Here is a 27474-nt window from a genome sequence, read left to right as displayed (position 1 = left end):
AATTCCATTACAAGCAAAACATCCTCAAAGAAAGAATAACACGCGGTAACAAAATAAGTTTATTGTACTTTATCTTTGAAATTCAAATTTCATAATTCACTGTTATTGGGGGGGGGGGGGGCATGTTTTAAAAATCGATCAGATTCAGATCGAATCATCTTAAGTATTTCAGTATTTTTACTTTAAGTAATCTTGCACAGTCAGGCGACATATTGCTATCTCTCTGAGTCCGTCTTTGTTCTATTCTTATTTATGATTTGATCAGTGTCACTTTCAAAGAATTGGAGACCGTCACGGAAGCTCAGTTGATAGAGCGCTCGCTCCGTGATCGGAAGGTCGTGTGTTCGAATCACGGTCGCGACTGACCTAAGTCGATAAGAAATAGGTAGTAACTGTTCCTTAAAAGCCTTACAAAACAGAGGCCCCGTTTCACGATGGGCATTGGCAAGATAAAGAACTTTTAAAGCTCAATGGCCCTGATCCATTGAAGCCCTTCACCGGTATATAGTGACGTCTCTATATGAGTGAAAAAATTCTCGAACGGAACGTAAAGCAACGCCAATCAATCAGACACAGAATTGGAAACTGATTACATCAGGATGCTTTTAAATTATCATTACCTTGTGGTTTTAAAAAAAACTTTCCTCTGAATTTTAAACAACATACTCATTGGCCACATTACCATTTAACTTAAAAATACCCATCCCCCCTTCCCCTTAAAAATACACACACACATAACAGCACAAGCGCCCGTTACTGTAAGTGCAGTTTCAAAACCTTATAATATAAGACCTTAAAAACCGAGGTTCCGTGTCACGATAGACGTTGGTACAATTAAAGCCCTCACTGCTCAAAAGCTTTGAGATCCGAGTATAGGTCTAAATTTGAAGTCCTACGACGAAGTCCCTATAAAACTGAAGAATTTTCGAATAGGACGTTAAACAGCATTCATTCAATCAATCATTGAAAGTTCACGTGATTCAGTATCGTGAATTTTCGGATTTGAAGTCAGGGAGAGCAAAAAGGTTCAAGTTGTAGACTCTGAAATGATTTTTTTTTTAATTTCTTAGTTGTCAAAAGTTTAGATCTTTTACACTTAATCATTGACAATTATTCCCATAAACTCAATTTCCAATTTTTAAAAGTGATCATTACAACTTAAGTAAGAATTTAACGACTCTATGGATACAAAAATGTGTCAGAGATGTATATATAAAGCTCCTGCAAAACACACTAGACTTCAATGTTTAAACAGGCATGACTTGAATCATTTATAAACTCTATTGGTGTCCTCCATATTCAAGTCATTTAAATGAAAACTCAATAAAACAATGTCTGAAAAATTTATTTAACAAAAATAGTGTCAAATAGTACAGTCATAACATATGTAACACATTCATCAAAATGTTTGTGATGTAGGAGAAGACCAACATAACAGTCAAGTATTGAGTATTGCTTGAACACAATGTGGTCTCAATTAAAAAAAAACATATATTCTTTCGGTTGATATAAAACACACTACAGGATGAATCTACACCATTTAGTCAACTGAATGGTGACTTAAAGGCCTGGAAAGGTCACTGAATGCCAGATCTCTGCCAGTCAGTCACCTTTCAGTAGACTTCAGTTAACTGAATGGCAGAGTTTCATCATGTGCACACTCATAATCTGATCGGCATCGTCTCTGGAGTGGGTATAAAGGTCCAATGCTTTTTGTAAATGACCTGGAGTAAACTTGATAAAGAAATATTATATTAAATTACATTAAGGTCATGATAAAATTCGAGCGTTTTGAAAAAAAAAATAATTACGTTGTCTTTATTTTGATGTGAAATAAAATATAAATTTAAAAAAATGTTTAATTGATGAAACAAAATGAGAGAAATGAGAGACCCTAAAATATTCCATATAAAATGTATTTGATTACGCTAAAACACATTGTCTTATAAGTATTTGAGTCATTTTCCTTTACTTTAAGGTATATGGCACATATTCATACTGTAATGTTTCATTTCTATATAGTAATAACACTTCTGCTATTTATTAGGAATGTCATAAATACCGGATACGTTAGCAATACCCGACTACCATACCATATTATATATGTAAAACTGGAGTTTTGATATAAAGCAATTTTAAAAATGAAATATGTATGCTTTTTGAAAGCATATTATAAGGAAAACTACAAAAACAGAACACAAAATCAAGCTCCAGCCAAATAGATATAATGTTCAGTAAATCTTACTTAGTTATATTGGAGACGACCAAAGTCAACAGAAGTATATCAAATACTTTTTAAAAAGATAACATGAAACAATATGTGTAGTACTAGAAAATTATATTTTCTACCACGGTGGTAACTTTTGAGTTACACCACTCTGAGATGATATCTGTTTTGGGATTTTCGAAGGTTTTCGTATTCGAATTGAGTTCTTGTCAACTGTTTCATAAGGTCTGAATGGTTGCACCGGAGTGATGGTTTTGCCAGAGGGTGGCTTTGCTTTAGTCACAACACATACAACTATCACGATTGTCAGACATATTAGAAATAGTGATCCCCCGATGAATCCAAGGAGAAGCTCAAAATTTATCTCTAGACCTTCAAATTAGAAACATATTTGTATATTTTTTGTATAGCACGTCTCAAAAAATGGAGAAATAAAATTGTTTCAAGAAACAAAATATTAAATATCTAAGAGAGAGAGAGAGAGAGAGAGAGAGAGAAGAATAATGCTCTTTCTTATACTTGTGTTCTCTGAGAAAAGTCTTAATTCCTTAATCTTTTAATTCATAGGTATAATATTCACACACATAAAGTAAAATCTAATCATTGCAAGACTTTCTATAACCAACCTTCTGCCTTTGTTGTTGTTATATATGTTGTTGTTTTAGTTGTACAAGGTGCTGAAGATACTGTTGTTGTTGTAGTTCTTTCAGTAGTTGTTGAATCACTTGCTGTCTCTTTTGTTGTTGTGTCGATACTTGTAGTAGTAGCTACAGTAGTCGTTGTAGGAGTGTTTATGGCTCTAAGTAAAATAATTATATCTTGCATAATGTAAAATAGACCTTATTAATACGATTTTATGACTGTTTTAATGTTGAAATTAATATTATATATTTATATTATTTTCAACTTATCCTTTTGAATAAACTTTAATATTTGACAAAGATTTTTTATATGATAAACGGGATATACATGTAGTTCTTGGGAAAACAAAGGTTTTAATCTTTTCTTCACACTCATGTAAAAGCGAACAAGTTTAGTTCATTGAATCATAAGTAAAAATAGTATTATGATTTAATCATTAATATCCCTTGCACACGTTCATATTTTTTTCTATGCAAAAAAAAACAAAGTACATTCAAATAATCGTTGTGCTTCATTATGCAAACACATCCATTGTCACGTACACTTACTAAAAAACACTAACCTGTATCTAAAAAGAAAACCTCGCCGATTGACTGATGAATCACTGAAGAATTTGACAACGACAGAAGTTCCATTTGACGAGTAATTATATGCAGGGACATCTTGAAACTCCTGACAAACTTTTCTGATAGTGTTATGTTCACACATATATTCACCTACAATGAAAAAAGGAGCCATTCTTTTTAACAATCAGATTTTATCTTGCTTATTGATTTATTTTGTTTAACTTTGTACATTTTGCTTAAACTCTGGATATTTCATTTATTATTCTGTCAAATATTGCACTTTTTTTAAGGCAAAGTGAAAAAAAAGTATACAAAAAGAAATCTTATGACTAAGACAAAATCTCAAGACTCTGTACGTTTTAGAGAAGTAAAAATGTTTCATTATTTTTTTCTCTACAATATTATTTACAATGTTTTCTAAGGTAATAAATAAAGAGAGTTTTTGTGATCTACTACTTTACATATACTTGTTGGAGAATGGGAAATTTTTTGTCTTAGTATTCAGATCCTTTGTGAAAAGGAGCCCTGATTTTGCAGCGTATATTTAGTTAAGTATCAAAGTTTAAATAATATTACGTCACTTACCGTCATATATTTCGTAATGATCATAGTCACAGGCTGCAGGATTATCAGCCTCGACATCAGACATTATAACTTCTATATCAACGGTACCGAAGGCGTTATTAATTGTCCATCGGCAGTTACTGTCGCTAGAAAGATAAAAACATTTGTTATAATATCCTTTGTGTTAAAAGTTATTATTTTAAAAAATAAATACTTTGTTGCATTACTTTATGAATAAATTTTGCATTCTTTGTATAAAATAATAAATAGTGTAAGGATACAGTAATAGAAGCATGAATAATTCAATTTGAAATGTCACCCCATTTATTAAAAACCTTGCTTTTTTATATAAAAAAGCATCTCTTATTCTTAATAAGCAATTGAAAATTCGAACAATGTCGATATCAGAGACCTTGAATTTGTGAATTGGCATTAAATGTCGGTGGCAATTTATGTCAATGTGTTCTTGGTGCGTTGAGTTCAATTAACCTATAACACAATGCGAATACCTGGGATATTGGCTGGGAAAACTGGGTGAGGACAGATACTGGAATGCTTCAGTAGCTGTTAGCGTCTGCTTTGTGCCCCCACAACCAGTACCGGCTACAATGAAGAGAATAATCAAGGATGTAACCTGTTAATTATTATTATAAAGTTAATCTTCGAAATTTTATTGTAGAAAATTTATTAACTCAAATGATATTTAAATCTCTAAAATGCGAAAAGTTAAGAGAAAAAAAACAATATGATGGCTATAGACTATATATGCAATAATCAATTTATAAACTGGTGCATGCCAAATCAAGAAACTCAGTTGTGATATTTTTTAAAAATAAAATCATAATTTGTATTTCAGAAAAAAATGATAAAAGTTTTGGACGGCATGTTCATTTCATCTTAGTTTGTTTGCCAAGGGGATAACATCATACAATCATAATCGTCTCCAAAATGTAGTATATGTTTTTTTTTTAATAGAAATGTGAATAATGATATTTTATTTAGCGACTTCTACGCAGAAACCCCTTATTCTATAAGAGGAGAGCACGATTGAGCCTTACAATAATCTTTAGCTGCTACGTATTCAACAAGGAGACCAGCTAGTTCTAATGTTGCATCTGACGTCATTCTAATGTAGGCGTATCTTTGTGACGTAGAATAGTGAGTGGCAATTGCCTTCCCACATTGTCCATCTGCTATTTTCGTTGAAGATGCATTTGAACCTTTAGTGAAAAGAAACATTCAGAAAAAATAATTTTAATGAAATAAAAAAGAACACATTGATATTCATTGCTATTCTTTGATATTTGCAGTATAAATTTTGATAACTTACCATCATGTATGTAGAACTTGTCATTGGGACAAGATATATCATATGTAACAAACATCAAAATTCTCATGTCGTCAGAACCAGCATCCAAAATCCAATAGCATTCTAAATTACTACAAGTAAAGCACATACTTGTAAGTAAATTAAGAAAATCTCTTAATTGCATAACACAAAATTAAAACAAAGGATCTAATCTGCTTTTTATTTGCATTTCTGAATTTGCTTTTAAGACTTGGAATCTAATTAAAACTGCAATTTTAAGGAGACAGGGTTTGAAAAGCCCTGCTTCTCTGGGTTTTTTTTTTTCTGATTTGTCTGAACAACAAAACTTTACACAACCGCCGTTTGCTCCTTATCATGATCGGGTAAACTGAAAAAAAGTAGTCCATTCAGTGTGAAAATAATGACCTAACAATTTGTATGAAAAACGTCAGTCACAATTCGACTTAACGACAGATTGTATTTGCAAACAAGGTCATTGTATTGATCAAAGAATCAGCAAAATGAGACTTTAAAAGAGATTGTTGATATTCTTGTATCATCAACTTATTTGTCAAAACCTGTTTGGTTTAGACGTAGTAAGTAGAACGTGCTCTTGCGTATCAAGTCCAATTGCAGGTGATGTTATAAGGGAAGTTGACGATAGAAAAGTTGAAGTCATCACTTTTAGTATAAAGTCTGGTTGTTAATTTACCATCAAAGTCTTTCTCTAGTAGATTATCCAAATATGGAACAGATTCATAAGACTCCTTGATGTCTTTTATTTTGAGGTTAATGGGATATATAGAAGCAATGTAGAAATGATACCGAATATGGTTAATTGATGAAACATCCTCGATGTACCTAAATGTCGAATTGATTGATTGATTGATTGATTGTATGTTGTTTTAATTCCCATTCGAGAATTTTTCACTCATATAGAGACGTCACCATACACCGGTGAAGGGCTTCAAATTTTGACCTTTACTCGGCACTCAGGCCATTGAGCAGTGAGGGATCTTTATCGGGCCAACGCCTGCCGGGACACGGGGCCTCGGTTTTTAAGGTCTCATCCGAAGGACCCGCAACTTTCACTTCAAAGTGCCGAGCGCATGGCGAAGGAACAGTTGCTACACATTTTTATCGACATAGGTCAGTCGCGGCCGTGATTCGAACTCACGACCTCCCTATCACAGAGCGAGCGCTCTACTGACTGAACTACCGTGAACGGTGAATGTCGAATTGAAGGGCACATCAAGAAAATTCTTTTCATATAAAAGTTTATGAACAAATTCTGCTTCATATGACTACAAAAACAGGTCTGCTGGCACAATTGGGATCCATGGGAATTCCATTATATTGCTGGAAGACCTGGTCTTCGAAAAACATAGATATTGTCAATGAGATAGTCAAGCATCTATATATGTTAACCTCAGACTACTTGTGTGTAGAATCAGAATATTTTTAACAAAAAAGTCAGACAAACTATGTTTAATTTTGTCTTTAGGATATAATTCATACGTCGCAACTTATATTGTTTATAGTGGAGATGTAGAGGTTACCCTTTCTTGCATATTTCTGATAATAAGTAATAGTTGCAGAAATTCAATTAAGTCAAACGATACCTTGTATAACTGCCAGTTCCCCCGTTATAACCTGGTGTTGTAAGTGATGTAACTTTGTTTGATGGCGCAACAATTGTTGTATTACATACTTGACATAGTCCTTTTAAAAAGCAAAAACTTTTATGAAGAAAATGATTAAAAATGCATTGCAACATGTCAAACTGTTGATAAGCTTTATCTAAAATTGAGCAATAGCACGCAAGTAAAGATAAGAAAAAAATAATTCTAGAACTATGTTTCTTTATTCTATTAATTGATTTCTATAATATAAACAAACAAATGCAGTATACAGCACGTTTAAATATGAATGAAGAATGATAAATTATAGTTAAAAATACAATTACCTGCTTTAAGAATATCTAATAATCTAGTTGACACTGTCATTAAGTTTAAGGTCAAATGCACTTTTAATATAGCAAATGACAGTATTTCAAGAACAAGGTTCTAAGTTACGCTTAACTCGTCAGTTTAGAAAATGAATCTCTTAAAAGCCAACATATGATACCTTGAAAGGTTTTAAATGACGTTTAAAGGAACAAACTTATGAAATATTATGAATGGCTTACTGACCTTTCTGCAACAGAAGTAATATCACTGTCAACTTCAGACCAAATCCCATAATAGTTCATTTAATACCTATGTTGTTCTTCCATGCTGCAATTATTGGCTTCTTTTCTTATTATAAACGTACATTTCTGAAAGGCAAAAATAATTACGTTATCATATGAAGACTTAAAAGAACGAAGGACTGGATTTTATAGAGAATAGTGTTTGTATTCAATTATTTATTGTGTAACAATATACAAATGATGAAATGGACACGGTACAGATTTATTTGCTATCGATGACAAGATTCAAATTTTGAATAAGATTTTATTGAATTGGTACCATATCACTAACAAAAATTTACTATAGTTAACTTTAGTTTACTACAGCAAATGCTTTGGTTTACTGTGAAACTTTTTCTTTAAAACCTTTTTTTTTTTAATTTACTGCCCTTATACATGTTAAATATCAGTGAAGTAAATTGTAGAAAGAAAACCATTTAGCAAAATTTTCTTTAAGATATCAAACATTACTGTGGACTTTGAGAAAATAAAGAGTAACAATTTAAAATTCATGTTAAAAATACTTTGTTTTGCTACAGTTAAGCCTTTAATGATATAGTACACTGTATTTTTTGTTTGGGATGTACATGTATCAGTTTCTTCTTTTTAAGGGAGCCGACTGGGGTTTTATTGTGTGAAAACTACTATAGAGAAACTCTTTAATTTTATACCATATGTACCTTTAATTGACTTCAGTATACATGCCAAGTTTAGTGAAAATCTACCGTCTGATTATTTTTTAGGGACCATCTCAAAATACAGGTACATTTACTATAGGATTATATAGGAAAATACCATTTTTTCGCACTTCGGAGCAAATTATACAAATGCTACTATAGACTTTTTGCTCAAATTAAATTATTTGATCGGTAACACTATATTGTACATTTTGTGCAAGAAACACAAAATTCTACCGTCTGGTTTCCAGAGGGGGCATCTCAAAATGTCAAAATTCCTGATATTTTCCTGTTTTTATGGAGTATAACAAAACATGACAGATAACACAAATTTACATGAAAAATAATAAAAATGATTGTTAGATTCTCAATTTCATATGTTTAAAATTTCAAGAGCATATATTTTATACTTTTTATTTTTTGGCATAATTAATGACCCCGCTTAAAGAACTTCGGTTAATCATAACGTCAAAAACACACTATTACGACGTCTACCTACCCGTCATTTGAAAAATCGTTAAAAAATCAGTTATTTAAAAACGTAATTAGATTTTTTAACCTGAGATTTCCTAAATTTGTTAATTTTCATAAATTATGTAAAAAATAGTTGCTTTAAAAGAGTGTATACGCTTATTTTACGATGCTGCGCGAAGTATTGCGCAATGAAAACCCCAGTCGGCCCCCTTAAGGGCACATTGGTAAGCAATCAATTTTGTCACTTAACTTACTGTAATTTTCCATAAGCACTGACAAACCAAAGAACTTAAACAGCAATGTCTTGTGAATGCAAATCAATGTATTTAAAAGTACAAGAGCTCTTATTTATAGTTTACAGAAAGAGCAAAAAACCTCCTATTATCATCTTATTTAGATAATGCAGTAGAACATTCAATGAATGGGGAGATAAACTGTAGTCTTATCATCGTTTTTTCCTCTAGCTGTACATACGTACAAAGTCTTAATAAGTTTTATAAAAAATCAATTTTAATGATTTTAAAAGGTAATTGAATAAAATCGATGGGTATTTATAGAATTGTTAAACGTAATTCAAAAAAATCTTTTTAAGAAAAATCTTAAAGAGTTGTTTTTTGTATATGTACCTAATCTATAGGATTGCGTTTCTTTCCTATTGTTGGATGGGAAAAAAGGCATCTAAAGATGAATATGAATAAATAAACTACATTTACATAGATAGGTAGGTTGAATGTTACGTTGTCAATGGATAACCAGAGTTCGGAGGGTTCTTTATTTTCTTCAGATCAATTAAGTCCATTAAACTGTTTTTAAAATGTAGTTGAATGTACTCATGCATTGCCATGATCACTCTATACTGCTTATATCGAGGGATTTGTTTTACTTAAATATGTTTGGAGCATTTATGACTAGTCTGACTTAATAACTTTTTTTTTTGTTTTTGTTAATCAAAATTAGATTGTCCTTTTTTTAAAAATATGGAAACAAGGTGTTCTACTGATTGATCTCTTTTCTTTCTTTTTAGTAATAAATTATGTCTGTAGGAGAGGAGTAATATGATATTTTTAAACTCAACGGTGAAAGGTGATTCGAATTTCGAAGTTTTTAATCAAAGTATCACGACTTCAAAAAAAAGAAAGACCAAAAATGATTGATCTCGAAGAAAGATAAATTAACTCAAATGCTAACAAATTGCATTACATGCACGATCTCTTATTCAATTATCGCACTGCATTAAACAATATTAAATTACAAAGAATATATTCAGACAGCGTATAGCCAAGGATCAACAGGATACATTTGTAAATTTCAAACAGTGAAAAAGAACACTTCCTAGGAAGTCAGGCTTCCAGCCAAGAACGATGAATAAGATTTGCTCTGTGTGAGAAATTTTACGTCTACGAAAAGGCTTCAGTCAGAGAAAAGAAACATTGACGTCTTTGTTGATTGAAATTTGAATATAACTAAAGCTGTGTTTAATTCTATGTTAACCGGTGCAAAATATCTTCGAGAGAGGAAATAAAAAAATCTTTTGTTATCTGAAATTGCAGAAAAATTCTGTCTTTCCTTTGTTTATGATATTGATTGACACGTGTTTTATTCTGCAAATTCAAAAGGGGGGTTTTAAATACAAATGACTTACAAAACTTTTTTTTTTACTTTTTATTTATTTTTTTTTTTTTATCAGAAGTGCATGGTGTATAAATCGCTTATTTTGTCTTTTTAACTCCTTTTCTTTCTTTTGCAATAGCAAATGCATTTAATTTTGCTTTTTTCCAAAAATCAGTTTGATTATCACCTATAAAAATTATTATGTCGGATATTTAAACGATATAAATTCTTCCCTGGGAAAAAAACCCATTTCTTTAAAAAAAGACATTGCACTACAAAAACATAAAGCAATAAAACCAAGTTTAAATTGTTGGACTTTATAACTGCAACATATTATAGATGGTGGTTGAGTTTTTTTTTAGATGATTTTAATTTGAATATATTTATTCATAATATTGAGAATAAGATAAAGTGAAAAAAAATCAAATGAACGAACAAGCAAAAGTTACTTGATTTGATATTGTTTTTAGTAAAATCATTATAATTTAATTGACAGCTGCTACTGCAAAATAATAATTTTGTGGAATTTATTACTACCAGGGTACGTCGGCTTGAGGAACCCTAAAATATCGATAAAAATTGCACTAAATTCCACCAAATATTTATTCTTATTAATAAATTGTGGGTATAAAATTGCGGTTTCCACCATTTAACCTCTGGATGTTAAGTATATCCTGTTTAGTTGCACGCATTAACTGAATATGATTTGACAATCCAATTCCATATGTTATTGCTATTTGAATAAAGCAGTCATTAACAAAAAAAAATGATGCTATCAGGGTAGAAGTGTCAGTGTGTTAGTTTATGCTTAATTTGTCTTTCTTCCGGTGCTTTGCAATCAGATGTAAGCATACGACTGAATCACCAAACCTCCCACATATACCGAAATAGTTCTTAATGGCCCAAGAATATCAAATATCACAGAAAATTACAGCCTTACAGAGAAATTACAGAAAAAGGCGAAAGTTTTTATTCTTATTCTTAAGTTAGCCAAATATAACTTTTAATCTGTCCTGCATCATGCATACGTTTAGCAGCAAGCCAATGTTATAGTTAATGTCTTTGTTAATCGGGGATATAGCTTTTAAAAAGGTGAAGGAGTTAAAACTTATCCAACAGTGCACCAAACATAAAACATAAGTCTTTCTGCCTGCCAATTTTTTCTGGAATAATGCTTTAAAGTAAAACATTGTGTTCCTATTCTGGTAATACGGACTTCATTTATTAAAATACAAATGTACATGTATAGTGACGATTTGAGAAACCATGTTTCTTGAGCAATAAATTATACGTGTGCAATACGCTATTAGAATTAATAAAGCAACATAGACAAGAAAAGGGCGAAAAATACCCACTATATGTCTTTGGGTGCATTGAGAAGTTTGTGTTATGTTAAAAAATGATCAACAAATGAACATGTACTTATATGCCTTCACTCACACTTATTTATCACAATACATGTACCTAAGATAAAGCTTAATTAAACTTTTTTTAATGAATCACATATAAGTTACTGCTATTGTAATTCATTAGTTGGATAAAACATTATGCCGGTCTTGAGTAGTCCTCATCATGATATCATGTTTATGTCAAATACTCTGTTAACAATCAAGTATTTTATTTCATTTCTGTAAACCTACATAAAAGCCCCATGCATTACGTAAAGAAAATACGATAACAGATAAAACTCAATGTTGTACGCAAGATATCAGCGACAACAAACAGAAGCTGAATGAAAATACAACATTTATGGGGCTATACATATAAAAGTGATTAAATGGCTTTTCTGGTGTATGCATACTGTTTAAAGCTTCTAATTATAGATCAAATACAAAAATCATCGAAATCAGATATGTAAAATTAAATACTGGTTTGACAAAAAGTGATTATGACAGAACTATTATCTACTCAGAATTCGTACATCCACTGAATTTAGTTTTATTGTACAAATCTAAATTCCGTGAATTCAATTTGCTACGACATAGTCTTGTATCGTACCTAGTTTTTTTTTTCAGAAAATAAGGATACTGACTACCTGGTAGACATATTTTCTTTACAAAGGTATAACTGGGCATATAAAGTTGCAATTTGATTTACCCTTGCTTTTATCACGCATTGTATATGACATTTAAACAGAATATAAGATGTATTTCAAAGTGATTTATATTGCTGAATTTACTCATAAATTTCTACTACATTACAATTTTCCCCTTACGTCTGACACCTAAAAATAAACATTGCCAAGCTATGTTTACTTAGAATGTCAGTGATAGCTTCAAGCTTAAGATTTTTCTTTGTGCATTTAATGTAGGTTGGGATTTTAGATACTGTTTTTAAAAGTGTGTATAATTCAATAAACAAGAGCCCATCAGTTACGTAATTGAAAATTGACACGGTGCAGCTGGAAAATTTATGTCTTTTGCCAGAAACTTGTAACTTCCCACTGAATTTCAGATCTTAATAAATGATGTTTTAATTAAATTAAGTAATTTTCCAATGTTATGAAATGTAAGTGTTCCGAGATCACAGAAAAAGTATTTATTCCCGGGAATTTTAATACGAATAGATGATATATTCAGAGAGAGAGATTTACCATTGCATATTTCCTCCTTAAAGGACACGGAAATCTGCTTATTGCTTGATTATCAATGAATCAAACGTTATATTCTCTATTTAAAAGCCTTTTTAAAAGGCATGCACTTCATTAGCAATTGTATAAAGGAACCGCTTGTCGTGTCCCCGTACAGATGATATCATGTTACCCATCTGTTGTACCTTTGATTAATATCTATTCAATGTTATCTTTTAATTATGGGAGTAAGCAGTATCTATTATTTCAAAGAATGCATCCGCTGGTACCGTCGGTGGCCATTAAGTCTAGACAATACTATCGAAGATGTTCTGTTATCTCCTAAAGCAGGTTATCAAAACAATGGGTTTTTTTATAGAGCATCGTTTTTACATAGATACGTATTGAAACAATATGCATGTATGCTCTGTTTTTATGGGGTTTTTTTTTTCCTCTGGTTTAATGTGTATCGTATGTCAAGTTAAATAATGTATCAATAGAAAAAAATGTATATATTTAGTTTGTTATAATCTAATCTTTCAAACACTTCATTCATTAAACTTATTTTTTTTTTTTAAGAACTGTGCAATGTTAATTATAACAACGGCGATTTTATATAAATTATATGAATATTCAACAAGTATTAGATACGGGATAGATGTAAGACTTTACGTAACATTTGAATATTCACTATACTTTCCTTTGAATGGAGATAAAAAAGGTAAGAAATACAAATTAATAGCAATTCATTTAAAAATCTTAACCTTACCGTTTGTGCAGATATGCTCCATATATATACTTTGCACCATCGACTCCACGGGTTTTAAATACCCCAGCCCGGTTCTCTGGTGTAAATATCACACCCCGTAACTCGAAACCTACCAGATAGCACGGCGTTGTAATGTTGAGCATTCAACAAATTGATTGTACCTTTTGCTCATACCTAAGGTATTTTGCCGTCCGTCAGAAAATAATTGACCCGTCAAGTTAACAATCACCGTCAAGATTGCTGTATATTTTATTGTTAGTTTCAAAATGCACTTCTGATTTCGAATATTAAAGTGGTAGTGTGTGTATGCCTAGTTATGTATCTTTTATATAATTCTGAGTGATAAGAAATAGACTTCCATTCGTCATTGCAGCTGTACAATGTAATTATGGGGATTGTATATAGGAATCTAGCCCCTCCTTTATAAAGGTGTATTTGAACTATCGTCCTCATTTTCATTTTTCAAGACACATCAAAATAGATTTTCAGAACATGTATTTTATTACATTGAGCATTTAGACAGTTTAATATAATTGGATCGGACAATTTAAAAAAAAATTATACGTTGAGGCCCTCATTACTATCAAATTCTCTATTTTTGAGTACACATATCAATATTGGTACGATAAAGAAAACATCAATGATCTATAATAAATATAATATAATATACAAACTGTATATTATTATTAATATAATCACTATAATATAGTATTCAATTATTTATGTGTGGAGTTTAATTGATGAGTAGGATAGGCTTAAATAAATTCACGATTGCGATACACGAATGTTTTTAAAAAGTCATGCCCCACGAGTGAAATAAATTACAAATATAGCTACAAAAGACTGAATTTTCTGTCTAATATATTCTTTAGTCCATGCATTCCGTAGTGGCGTAGGCTGTGACGTCATAGCTGAGTGGTTGTAAGGCTGAAACTTATAAACATGGACTTAAATAACAATTTTGGGAAAATGTTTCATATTTTCGTCAATGTTAGGATTACTTATTCACTCTCGCCATCTACAGGGATATTTTCTATAGCACTCTTTGTGAACGGAAGGAAAGATTTCCCACAGATTTTATATTTTCAGTGTGAAATTAACACCTCTGTTAAAATGTCAGTTTTACTCGATGATTAAATTACAGCAATTAATTATTGATGATGTAATAAAATGAAATATAATACCATAAGATACATTATGATATAGATAGTCAGGCAGGGGATGCTTACTCCTCCATGGCACCTGACCCTAGCTTTGATGTTTTAGAGGTCTTTTATTACTCTGCTCCCAATTTGTATTGTTTCAATGGACTTGGATATCGAATATCTGAAGCATAATCCTCCTTCGTGTTCATGTTCTTCTTCATCCTATAACTATAGTCCTGCTGGGCACGTTATTACTGGTGACGTAAATATAGTTAATAATGAGGACCTTAGATCACTAATTTTAAAAGGTCCTAAATACAAGGAACCCCGATCCTTCAACTGGCGTAGTAATTTCATACATATTATGGTTTCTGTAGAGGGTTACGCCAGGCGTTGGGTCATACATAAAAAAGAAGACTTTGACACTTTGTCAGAATGGATTAAATGAATCAGATATATGTTAAAATCTCGCATTAAACGATTGAGGGGCAGTATGAAAAAAAAACATCTATCCTTCTGTATTCAATAATTCAGAAGTGAAAAAATTAGATTGATTACACGGTCAGTACGTACTGGTCCCTGCTGACAAAGCAGGTAACAACATTGTTTTTGTTTGTAAGGCTCATTATATAAATTGTATTTTAGAGGAACTGGGACTTAATTCTACAAGTGGTAATCCAACTTATACTCATAGCTCCCTTTCTAAGGAGGAAATTCTTCAACATTATATGTCAGTTTTGAATATTTTTAATATTCCCAACAACCAAAATGAATTTGATTTACCATATCTGTATTGGATTCCGAAACTTCATAAAAATCCTTAAAAACAAAGATGCATAGCAGGTTCCAGTAAGTGTTTTACCAAGCCTCTTTCTTTACTCCTCGCTAAGATATTAACAGTAGTGAAGGAGAAACTTCAATAGTACTGTGCAACAATATATTCGAGAACTAGTGTAAATAAGATGTGGATGCTTAAAAATTTCAAGGAAATTTTGGAACATTTGAAATCAAAAAATTTTACCAAAATCAACAACATAAAAACTTACCACTTTTCAACTTTATATACAACTATTCCCCACTTTAAATTAAAGTCCAGACTGATATCGTTGATAGCTGCTTTTTCAATAAAAATGGAACTCGTAATTTTACATACGTTGTCATTGGTCATTTGAAAATTTCTTTGTTTAAAAACATTCTGATTGTATGCACAAGTACTCTGAAGTTGACATTGGAGATCAGGTCTTCCAACAATCTATTGGAATTTCCATGGGTACCGATTGCGCCCCGGTATTAGCAGACCTATTTTTGTATTCATATGAAGCAGAATTTGTTCAAAATCTTTTACGTGAAAAGAAGAAAACACTTGCTGTGGCCTTCATCTGGACATTTAGATATATCGACGACGTATTGTCAATTAACAATGGTTATTTCCATTCTTATGTCGACACGGTATATCCCGGTGAGCTTGAGATATAAGATACCACAGAGTCTGACACATCTGTTTCATATTTGGATATTTTATTAGAGAAAGACTTTAATGGTAATCTAAGATCAAAGCTTTATGATAAACATGATGACTTTAACTTTTCAATCGTCAACTTCCCTTACTTATGCAGCAATATACCCTTATCACCTGCAAACGGGGTTTATATCTATCAGTTGATTCGATACGCAAGAGCATGCTCTACGTTTTAACAATTTCTAAAACGAGGTAAGTTATTGACAAACAAGTTGATGAAACAAGAATATCAGCTGTCTCGTTTAGAGTCATCATTTCTTAAGTTCTATGGTCGATACAATGACCTTAAGCTTGTCAACAAATACAATCTTTCATTAAGTCAAATGCTGACTGACTTTTTTCATACTCATTGTTAGGCTATTATTTACACACTGATTTGTCGACGGAATTTCCGTTATCTCCCGATCATGACAAGGAGCACACGGCGGGTGTGACCGGTCGGCAGGAGATGCTTACTCCTCCATGGCCCTGATCCAGCATCTGATGTTTTAGAGGCTCGTGTTTGCTCTGCTCCTATTTTGTAACGTTAATGGACTTTTGAGCTCGAAAACTGTTCGTTTTCTCCACGTATTTCACTTTTGAGCTTGATTTCTGTTTGTTATCTCTATATTACTTGTCAGTAGCAGGTTACTGACAAAAACAGTAACAATTGGTTTATTAGATGATTCAATGATTAAATGTACAAAGTCATAACTAACCGCATTATTTTTATTATTATTATTATTTATTTATTTTTATTTATTTATTTTTTATTTTTTTTAAGCGATCAATCTTTTCGAAGTCAATATAACGCAGCATTGTTTCTACAGTGTTGAATCTCAGCTTAAAAGACAAACTTTGAATTATGATTTAATACATTATAGTATTTCATAACATAATATAATATAATATACTCGTATATAATAAAATATAATATAATATAATATAATATAATATAATATAATATAATATAATATAATATAATATAATAATAAATCTGCCATGAAGACTTTGACTACTTTGTCTCCGTCCCAAAACTGCAACTCTAGATTAACTCCTGAACCTGTAGGATATTAATTTTAATTTTTGAGAAGGCTAGTTGCTTCATGTCAAAAATTTACCTTCATGCTGTCTATGAGAATGAAGAAAAAATTCTAATGTGTTATACTTTTTCAATATATGACCAACTAAACCCCACCCTAGAGCTTAAACCAATGTGTGCTTAGGGGTCATGAATTTCACGATTCTTGTAGAATGCTAAGCGATTATTATAATCATGTAAATAGTTTGCTTACAAGATGTCTATTAATAAGGAAGAAAATTTTTCAAAAATATAATGTACATGTAGGAGAGATTTTTGAATATGTGGCTATTGTTTATCAGTTTTTCCAATTGTCTGGGGTCCCAGGTATACTATGATTATGAAAATAACAATTTATGTTCATGTTATAACTACCGTGTCTAATATAAAATTTGAAGAGAATTGGTCAAGTGCTATTTAAGAAGAAATTTAAAATATTCAATTCTTAACGGGGAACGGACAATTAACGACGACCAATAGGTCAACTAAGTGTCTCAGATAGCCTAAAAATATTTCTTATATGCTTTCTTGCAACACATAGAAAGTTTTGACCTAAATATTGAATTAACCTTGAAACATTTCATAATATATCCCCTTTAGATGATTATTATTATCTTTCCTTGAAATATTTGTATATTTGTATTTCTTTGTTTTTTTTTTTGTTTTTTTTTTTTTTTTTTTTTTTTTTTTTTTTTTTTTTTTTGTACGAACAACTGAAATATTTTCTGATAACTCGTTTTTTATTTTTTATTGCTTAAATGCATTTTAAAAACAATATATGATGTCAAATATTGGGTGCATAAACTCGATTTGCAACTAGAAATGTATAAGATTTATAACATTCACAGCATTGTGATGCAATTTATTTATTTTAACTTTTGAGTGGGAAAATCAACTGAACGCAAAATCCATTTCTTTGGTCGTACTTCTGCTGTATTTTCCCTTGGAAATATGAAAACCCTTTTGTAAGTAAAATATAAACACATCTCTTGCCTCGCTTCTTTCTCAATCACTGTTTTCCATCTTTATAATGACCTGTAATTGAGGACCGTCTGTTGATGTAGACAGGTGGAATATATCAGACCGAAAAACCTACAATAATCTTGGTGTACGAGTATGTAGTCATGACAAAAAACGTCTAGCCGATAAAAAGATATTAAAGCTTTAGTAGAATTACGGACTGGCTTATTTCATTAAGTGCACTTTTAAGAATCATACTCTGAAGGATATAAAATATATGAATTTTGTATTCAAGTTTGATCTTTCAGTTTGTTGAAATCACACCCAAAAAGAAAGTCATTTGAAAAATGTTTTCCGGAAAAAAGCGAAAAATGAACAGTAAAGTTCTATTCCAGGGAGAAATATAAAATAAAAAAATATTTAAGATAGATGAGCACAATTGAAATTTGTTATATATCTGTTATATCTGTTATATAAAGAGAATGAAAGTTCATGTGAAGATATTAAGGATATTTGTGCGGATTTAAAATACAGTTGTGTTAAAATATTCTAATGAAGGCAAACTAATGCTCCGGGCTTCAACTATCAATATACCCTTCAGACATCTTCTGAGGAGAGAGGAACAGATATCTAAGGTATCTTGAAAGAAGACATTAAGTACAATTATTCTAAAAGCACAAACACAGTATAAATTGTATCTATGAAAATAGGTCTTCCGAAATTAAGCATTAACATGGTGACAAAGCAAAATTTAAACATGCCTATTTCCTTGTGACGGACACAAAGTTTAGAATGCTAGTATGTGATGTATTCTATTTTATAGCCCTCATAAAAATGATACATGAATTCAAAGTATCACAAGTATACGTTGTCTAATTCTAAACAGTCACGAAATGGTATCCGAGAAATTCGATGAAACAGGTTTATTTTTGATAATATTTGAATTAATCATAGTATTTAAAAAAATGTTTAATGTTGGGTTCTACTTTCTTTTCTTCCTCAATAATTATATTCCACTATAGCTTTTGCTTACTTTTATTTTTGTTTTACAAGTATAGCTTGGTTAATTCTAAATAGATAACTATAAAATGTTTTGTTTTTTGTTCGTCATCGAATATTCGGAGGTATATGGTTTTTACCCTCTCCGTCCGTCTGTCTAGCTGTCTATCTGTCTGTATGTCTATCCGCAAAAACTTCAACCTTGCCCATAACTTTAGATTGGTTGGAGTTTTGGCTTTCATATTGTATGTGTATTCCTTGTGACAAGACCTTTCTTTGGCTACCATCAAATTTGACATTTTTACCTTGACCTTGGAGTTTGACCCACTTTTGTTAAATTTTATTAGACTTTAATCTTGGCCATAACTTTTGAATAGTTGCACATGCGTATACCTTGTGACAAGACCTTCCTTGGGATACTAACAACTTTGACCGTTTGACCTGGACTTTGGAGTTATACCTACTTTTGAAAAAAGTTAACCTTGGCCAAAACTTTTGAACAGTTGGTGCTAGGGCTTTCATTCTTCACCTGTGTATTCCTTGTGACTGGACCTTCTAATTGATACCAACAACTTTGACCCTTGACCTTGACTTTGGTGTTTACCCACTTTTGTAAAACTTTAACCTAGGCAATAACTTTTGAACAGTTGGTGCTAAGGCTTTCATTCTTCACGTCTTCACGTATGCATTCCTTGTGACAAGATCTTCCTTTGAATACCCTTTAACCTTGACCTTGGAGTTTGACCTACTTTTGAAAAACTTTAACCTTGGTCATAACTTTTGATTGGTTGGAGCTATGGCTCTCATATATTTCACATGTGTATTGCTTGTGACAAAACCTTTCTTTTGATACCAACAATTTTGGCCCGTTGGTCTGGACCTTGGAGTTTGACCTACTTTTAAAAAATAACCTTGGCCATAACATTTGAATAATTGATACTAGGGCTTTCATATTTCACGTACATGTGAATCACTTGTGACAAGACCTGTCCTTGGGCATCATTTGACGTTGACCTTGATATTTTACTTACTTGTGAAAAACTTTAACCGTTACTATAACTTTTTTTCAATGGTTGGTGTTAGGGCTTTCATATTTCACAGGTATATTCCTCGAGACAAGACCTTTCTTTGGGTACCAACATTTTTTATCTCTTGACTCGGAGTTTGACTTGCATTTGAGAAACTTTAACCTTCGCTAAGCTGCATATGGGGGTGGGGTGGGGGGGTATCAGTGTTTAACAGACATATTTTTTTAAACAGGGATTAACTGCTATAACATAGCAGAAAAAACATGCATAGATATCAAGGTAAGCCTGTTATATAAATATTCTTTACAATTGTTTAATACTGTATATAAAAACAGATTAAGATATTTTATTTTTTATATTTATCCCTTATGAATTCACATACATATAAAAAGAGTGAAAAGTACATTTTCATTAAATATTGTATAATCGATCAGTAAATAACCTAGACGGGGGAATTATGAAAAAAAGTCTTTTATCAATTCATTCAAATGGCTTTTTTGAACTATTCTAGCACAAACTAATCTAACTAGTTTAGAAGTAAATTGCATTTTCACTCCAGATAAACAACAATATAGTTTTCATTATAACAAAAAGATATCCAATGCATGGATGTTAATTTTTTACAATAAAAATACCACTTTTGTAAATATTTAATCTACGCATGCGTGTTCATTTTTTGCCTCCAAAACGTCCAAAACTATTAAATTGGTTGAAAATGTTGGATGGGATTATTAGAATTGAGATTTATAATTATTATTTCAGGGTCTTTTCTACTTAGTGTGTGAAGAGGAAAACACACAAACCTTGATTATATTTCAACTTTCAATTTTGAAGCTACGTGATCGGAAGGTCGTGATTTCGAATCTCGGCCGCGATTGACCTAAGTCGATAAAAATAGGTAGCAAATGTTCCCTCGCCGAGCGCTCGGCACTTTGAAGTGAAACTTGCGGGTCTTTCGGATGAGACAAAAACAGAAGTCCTGTGTCACGATAGGCGTTGGCACAATAAAGATCCCTCACTGCTCAATGGCCATGAGTGCCGAGGAAAGGTCTATATTTGAAGCTCTTCACCGGTATATGGTGACGTCTCTATTTGATTGTAAAATTATCGAATGGGACGTAAAACAGCATACAATCAATTAATCAATAAATCAATTTTGGACCATGCAGACATTTTCATTAAAACATTAGTTGCACTTTCATGCAATTGAAAAACCAAAGTAAATATTCTGCATAGATCATAATATCTTTCTTTAAAATATTTTTAGCAAGCTGAAGGTAATATGATTTATACAAAATATTTTGTATTTTCTGACACCAGAGAGGTCTTTTTTTTCCTATAGGACCTATCACAGTTGTAATATTTTCATGGCATTTTTTTTTTAATTTAAATTATTATTTGCGATAAAGAATAACCGATATGATATTTCAGAATATAGCACTTGCTTTCAGACAAAACTATGAGGTAACATGGCGTTGATAAGTCTGGTACGAAAACTCTATTTTATCCACACCCTCGAATAATCTCGTAAGTGGAATTCAGAATTTCTAAAGCATCTTAGGAACGAGAAACGGGAATAAAACGACTTCCATTGAAACATGTTACATGTAATGACTAGATTTATTATGAAAAATATTTCTTTAAGGCCCTCCGCAAACATTTTCATTTATTTATTTATTTATTTGTTTATTTATATATTTACTATAAAAACAGTAATTTCCGTATCCAAATTATACATATTTTTTAAAAACATGGAGAACAATATGAAATGTAATTTTATTTTTCAAAATGAAGAAAAATGAAAATAAAAAACAGTGATCGATCTCAAAAAATTTGGGGGATGGGGGGTGGATTACAGTTACAAAAGGATAGATGATACAAACAAACTTTTTCCAAATATCATGAAAATGTATCTTTCTGTAAATACAATGAATAAGTTGAATAAGTTTAGCCGCATGAAGTTTCATTTACTTTTTTCATTCAAGGCCTATAAAGTGATAAAATAAAATGTATTGGTTTATACTGATAATAGCAAAAAAGGTAGAAATTTCACAACATAAAAAAAATCTACAATATCTTAATATTTCAGAGATTTGATAAATGCACAATTTACAATTAAGATTATCCAATCTATGCATGAAATATGGACATAACGAACGGTATTCAAGCTCAAAGTCCGTTAAAACAATACAAATCGGAAGCAGAGCAAACACAGACCTTCAAAATCATCAGAGGTGGGATCAGGTTCCATGGGGGAGTGAGCAACCACTGCTGACCGATCCCACCCGCCGTGTGCTCCTTGTCATCGTTAGGAAATAACGAAAAATCTGTCGACAATTCAGTGTGTAAATAATGGACTAATAGATAGTATGAAATACGTCAGTCAGAATATGAGCGATAGATTGTATTTGCTGACAATGTCATTGTATCGACAATAGATCTTACAAAAATGATGACTTTAAACGAAATTGTTGATATTTTTGTTTCACAAACTTGTTTCTCAATAACTTACCTCGTTTTAGAAGTACATTCGTAGAGCATGCTCTTGCATATCTATAAATCAATAGGGCTGTCGGGGTTCCAAAATTTTTCGGGTCGGGTCGGTTCTGTAAATTTTCGGTTCGGTTTCGGGGTTTCGGTTTGGTTATTTACATCTATTCTAAACCTTCATTTCATGAATTTAACTTGAATAATCTTTATTTGTTACGTTAGATTCACATTAAAAACAAGTCAAAACCGTGTTTACGTCTAGACATCAGAGTTTTATGGAACCGTAAATTAACATATTCAAATATTTGAACCTATCTTCAAATAATTGTAACTATCTTCAAATAATATATGATCTATTTTATGCATATAAAATCGATGACTTTATTTTACGGGAAAAAGGTATTAATTTTGGTCGGGATCGGCCTGCGGCTCTGGGTATTATATAAGTCGGGAAGCTCGAGATCAACATTCTTTTCAACAACTTGCTGGGCACAGAGTAGGTTAAATATTTTTATGACAAGTTTTTTCATAATATTTGTAAGAATTTTTTGCATCAGTCTTAAATATCCCACCCACCCATTCCCATAATTTTAAGTTAAAATGATTGTATATAATTATGGTTCTTGTTGCTGGCTTTTCCTTTGTATTTTGCAGAATATAGCATTGGAAGTCCTATTAATGAAATGTCGTGGCATACACTGAACAGGAGTGGCGTTTGCGCACACCAAAGCAACTGAGGCCTACATAAACTTTGTATTGTTGTGAAGTTGTCACCATTGAACTGTGAAGGGGGTTTAAGTGTTGAACCTTTTTGTATGTAAAATATTTGCTTATATGTTGATCTACTTTGTTTTGTGCTTAAATTGTGCATATAACTACTTATACTTAAATAAGTAACATTAAATAAGTAACCACCCGTGGTTTACCCGGGATGGTCATTTTTGAATATATGTGAATATATGTTGTGTGTGTTGATGAATTTTGTTGAATTTGTGTGGGTTTGCCCAAAAGTTGTGTGTATTGGCATCCCACAAAATACTATGCCACGGCCAATGTTCGCCAAATAAAAGTTAAAGCAAACATCTTGTTGTCATTTCCCTGTATAAATAATTGAACCTATCTTCAAATGAACTGAAGACAGGTACCATTGAATTAAAGATAGGTACAATTGAATTAAAGATAGGTCTAAATGAAGTAAATATAGGTGTAAATAATTATACCTATCTCTAAATAATTAAACCTAGGTTCAAATAAATTACACCTATCTTTAATGGAATTACACCTATCTTTAATTCAATTAAAGATAGGTTCAATTGAATTATACCTATCTTTAATTCATTTGAAGATAGGTACAATTGATTGAAAGATAGGTACAATTGATTTAAAGATAGGTACAATTGATTTGAAGATAGGTACAATTGAAACATATCCACAAAGGATTTGAAGATAAGTACAATTCAATCATACCTAGTTTCAATTCATTTTGTGTTATAGAAAATAATGAAAGCTCCCTCTAACAGCGACTTGAACATGGAGGGAACCGAAAAAGGCATTTCTATGGGGAGTAGTTGTTATTGTAGTGCCTACAATTAGCCACAACGTGACCTTTCCTGCTTGTTTTAATAATTATCTAATCCTTTCCTGACAAGTGTTTTGTCAAGCAATGAAGTTGATTTCATTTGTGATGTTTATCTATCACTGTTATTGTCAGCATTCTTTTGATTTCGACGCCATTTTTTGTGTTGAACAGATCCTAATATATAGACCCGAACCGAAACCGAACCGATCAACTTGGACCGCGGTTTTCGGTTATTTCGGGTAACCGTGACAGCCCTACTAATCGATTAAGAGATATACATCTCATATGCTGGTGATAAGGGTATCCAATTTTTTGTTTATAGCTTGTCTCCTCAATGACATACAGAATGCAAATGGGAACAATTTACCTTTAAAACTCATGGAAGAAAAGTTTTTTTCTCGATTTAAGATGGGATAAACAAATCTGCATTCTCTACTTTAACGGATATATTGAATTATAGGAAGACACACTAAATCGTACTTCATTGTCTTATTGAGAAAGTATATATAACTGATCAATTGAAAATGCATTGCAAAATGTAGGGTGAGTTAAGGATAAAAAATGGTACTACTATTTTTTTTTTTTTTAGTTTAATGAGTTCCAATGTATTACAATGTCTTTTCTTTTTTGTTTGGGTGATAAGTACTTTGAAATACAGATGAAAACTTCAAATATTCCAAGTGGATGGCAGTTGTATAGGTTTTTGTTCCCAAAATTTATCCACTTTTGTAAGTTGTTCATCGGTTCTACTTTGTAATCGTGCATGTATGTTCTTTAAATAAAGTCATATCACCCAAACGTTTCTTTTCTTTATTAGGGAATATTGTTATGCATAAGCACATTTGCTACAACGCACAACATTCAACTTCTCACCGAATGATTTTTTTTTTTTTTTGCCCTTTATGCATTGTCAACGTTTTTGAATTAACACTACTGTGTTCCAGACAAGTTATGAATGAGGTAGCTTATTCTCATTAGATGGGGTATTGTATTACAAATTACCTGGCGTTGACAGCCCAGCTAAGGCCAACACATTTAACAAGAAGTAGTGTTTCACAGGTAGATTAAGTTTTCTGTAAACAAAAATTTCATTCAACCTCTGTCGAATTTAGGTGAAGGTCTTATGTAAAGTAATGCTTTTAATAATATGTTTCACGCAAATTTGGAGCAAGATATAAAGTGAACATTGCTACCTGTAAGGTATTTCCATTTGGTAGTGATCTTAAAAGGAGATGTTTTATACAACATTTTGTCATTTTTATTCTTTAGGCAAATCCATCCTTTTTGTTTTTGATACCAGAGACAAAGTTAAATGTAGAGTTCTTCATGATATTAGCATAATATTTTTAGATGTACTGCACTAGTTGATCTGTTTCCCTCAGTTTTCTGATGGGCAATTGATCAAATCATACCCACTATCTTTATTTTAAGTAAAAGAAATGTACCCATTTCTAAACAAAGGCATCGTGTCCGCCATTGATATACAGATAAATATATAAAACCATCAACAGGTGACCTTCTCCAATTGACAAAAGCTTTTAACTAACTCTCTCTCTCTCTCTCTCTCTCTCTCTCTCTCTCTCTCTCTCTCTCGTGTGTGTGTGTGTGTTGTATTAACGTTCCTTTCACCAAATTTCATTTGACAATAATTGAGGTTCAATAAAGACAAAACCACTTTCTGAAATTAATTATACATACCTATGTAAATGCTTAGAATATATGTTTTTGTTCTGTACTTTGTCGTATATTATGCGTTTTGGAGTTACTTTTTAAGTTTCTGGATTTGCTTTCCTTATCGTCTTTGGTATCAATTTGTGCCTAGAAATGTCTTGAGTTTGTATTCTTCGAGATTTGTGGATTGCAACATTCAGATAATCAACTGGTCTCGTCTTCTTTAATGTGGTAAGGTCTGTAACTGCGTTCATATTTTGACATAGAAAATTATTTGTCACTCGGATGTATTTCTTGTCCAATCAGCCAAAGTTATGATGAATTTGAAGATTATGAAACTTAAGGCCGCAGATCTGTAAAGTCAATTGAAATACATTCTGGGTGAAATACAACTTTATTTCTATCCATGGTCCTTGTATGTACTGCCAAATTTGAAAATAAATAGAAATTAAAACAGGTCGTTTAAAGAGGAACAAAAGTGTGGTCATTTAACAAGTTTCCCTACTGTTGTTTTTATCACAAGAGATCTTTACATGTCTTTAAAAAGTATTCATGAGATCCCATTTTTAAATATCTTTGTGTATGTTTCATGCATATCATGATCTCGATAAATTAAAAATATCCCCAAAAAAGTCATTTTAAGATGCATAAAATAATGAAAATTCATTCAAATCAAGTGTCTATAATATGCAAAGTTACGGCAAATATCGCCTCCAAAAGTTGTTGATTTTATTTGATGGTGTTCATTTATTGAGAGGCAGAAGAGTTTGAATGGAAAATTTAACTAGATGCGATCTCGTTGCGAGCAACGAGTGGGTCTTCCGTCCGATTTTTGATAAGATGAGATAAGAATTTGAATGAGATTTTCGTTCATAAATATATAAATAGTGAAAACGAACAATTTGCTTCAGTTATGATTAACAAAATTTTGATCATTATGGCACCTAAAAACGCAATGTTTGATGAAGATTTTAAACTATTTATAGCAGCAGATCGTGAAAATGAACATTAATGTAAAAGGGTTATAGATAAAAGATTTTTGGCCCCTCTGAGCCCTTAATTCGAGGGGTCAGCCCCTTTTTCTTGATATCACATGAAAGGTCTTGTGATTCTGAAGACTTTTTGTTCTACAACTATTCAGAAGTTTCGTTTCGTTTTCGAGATATGTAGACTTGAAATATTTAGGGGCCGTCCCTTTAAGTCCTTATAGGGGCTGTTTAGGAAAAATTCAAAGGATGCACATTGTTGAGAACATCATTCTAAACAACTTTTGTTCAATATTGCTTTTCAAAATATTTCCCCTTTTCGAGATATAAAGCGTCAAAGATTAAGCATTCTGGCCCCTTATGGCCCCTAATTACGTAATATTTGATGAAAATTTTAAG

At 31.6% G+C, this 27474-nt stretch overlaps 1 protein-coding gene across 2 annotated transcripts; it reads right to left on the bottom strand.

Annotated features, from left to right (window-relative positions):
• Positions 1–1327: 1327 nt before the first annotated feature.
• Positions 1328–13955, bottom strand: LOC133194014 (cubilin-like). Of its 2 annotated transcripts, none has more exons than XM_061329932.1 (10): positions 13634–13955; positions 7501–7625; positions 6931–7030; positions 5330–5439; positions 5058–5219; positions 4509–4602; positions 4021–4145; positions 3432–3585; positions 2854–3026; positions 1328–2599 (listed from the first exon to the last, which is right to left on the bottom strand). In XM_061329932.1, the coding sequence occupies exons 2-10, from the start codon at positions 7547–7549 to the stop codon at positions 2346–2348; spliced, it is 1221 nt and encodes a 406-aa protein (XP_061185916.1). In that variant the 5' UTR covers positions 7550–7625; positions 13634–13955; the 3' UTR covers positions 1328–2345. The 2 variants fall into 2 exon arrangements, with proteins under 2 accessions (XP_061185916.1, XP_061185917.1); XM_061329933.1 differs by having other exon boundaries at positions 13639–13955.
• Between the last annotated feature and the right edge of the window lie 13519 nt (positions 13956–27474).

The sequence above is a fragment of the Saccostrea echinata genome, unplaced genomic scaffold, assembly GCF_033153115.1.
Source record: "Saccostrea echinata isolate AGI-Se365-2 ecotype Australia unplaced genomic scaffold, CSIRO_AGI_Sech_v1 ptg000028l, whole genome shotgun sequence".
NCBI lineage: Eukaryota > Metazoa > Mollusca > Bivalvia > Ostreida > Ostreidae > Saccostrea > Saccostrea echinata.
The sequence above is the reverse complement of the archived record's forward strand: the minus strand, read 5'-3'. Positions and strand labels throughout refer to the sequence as shown.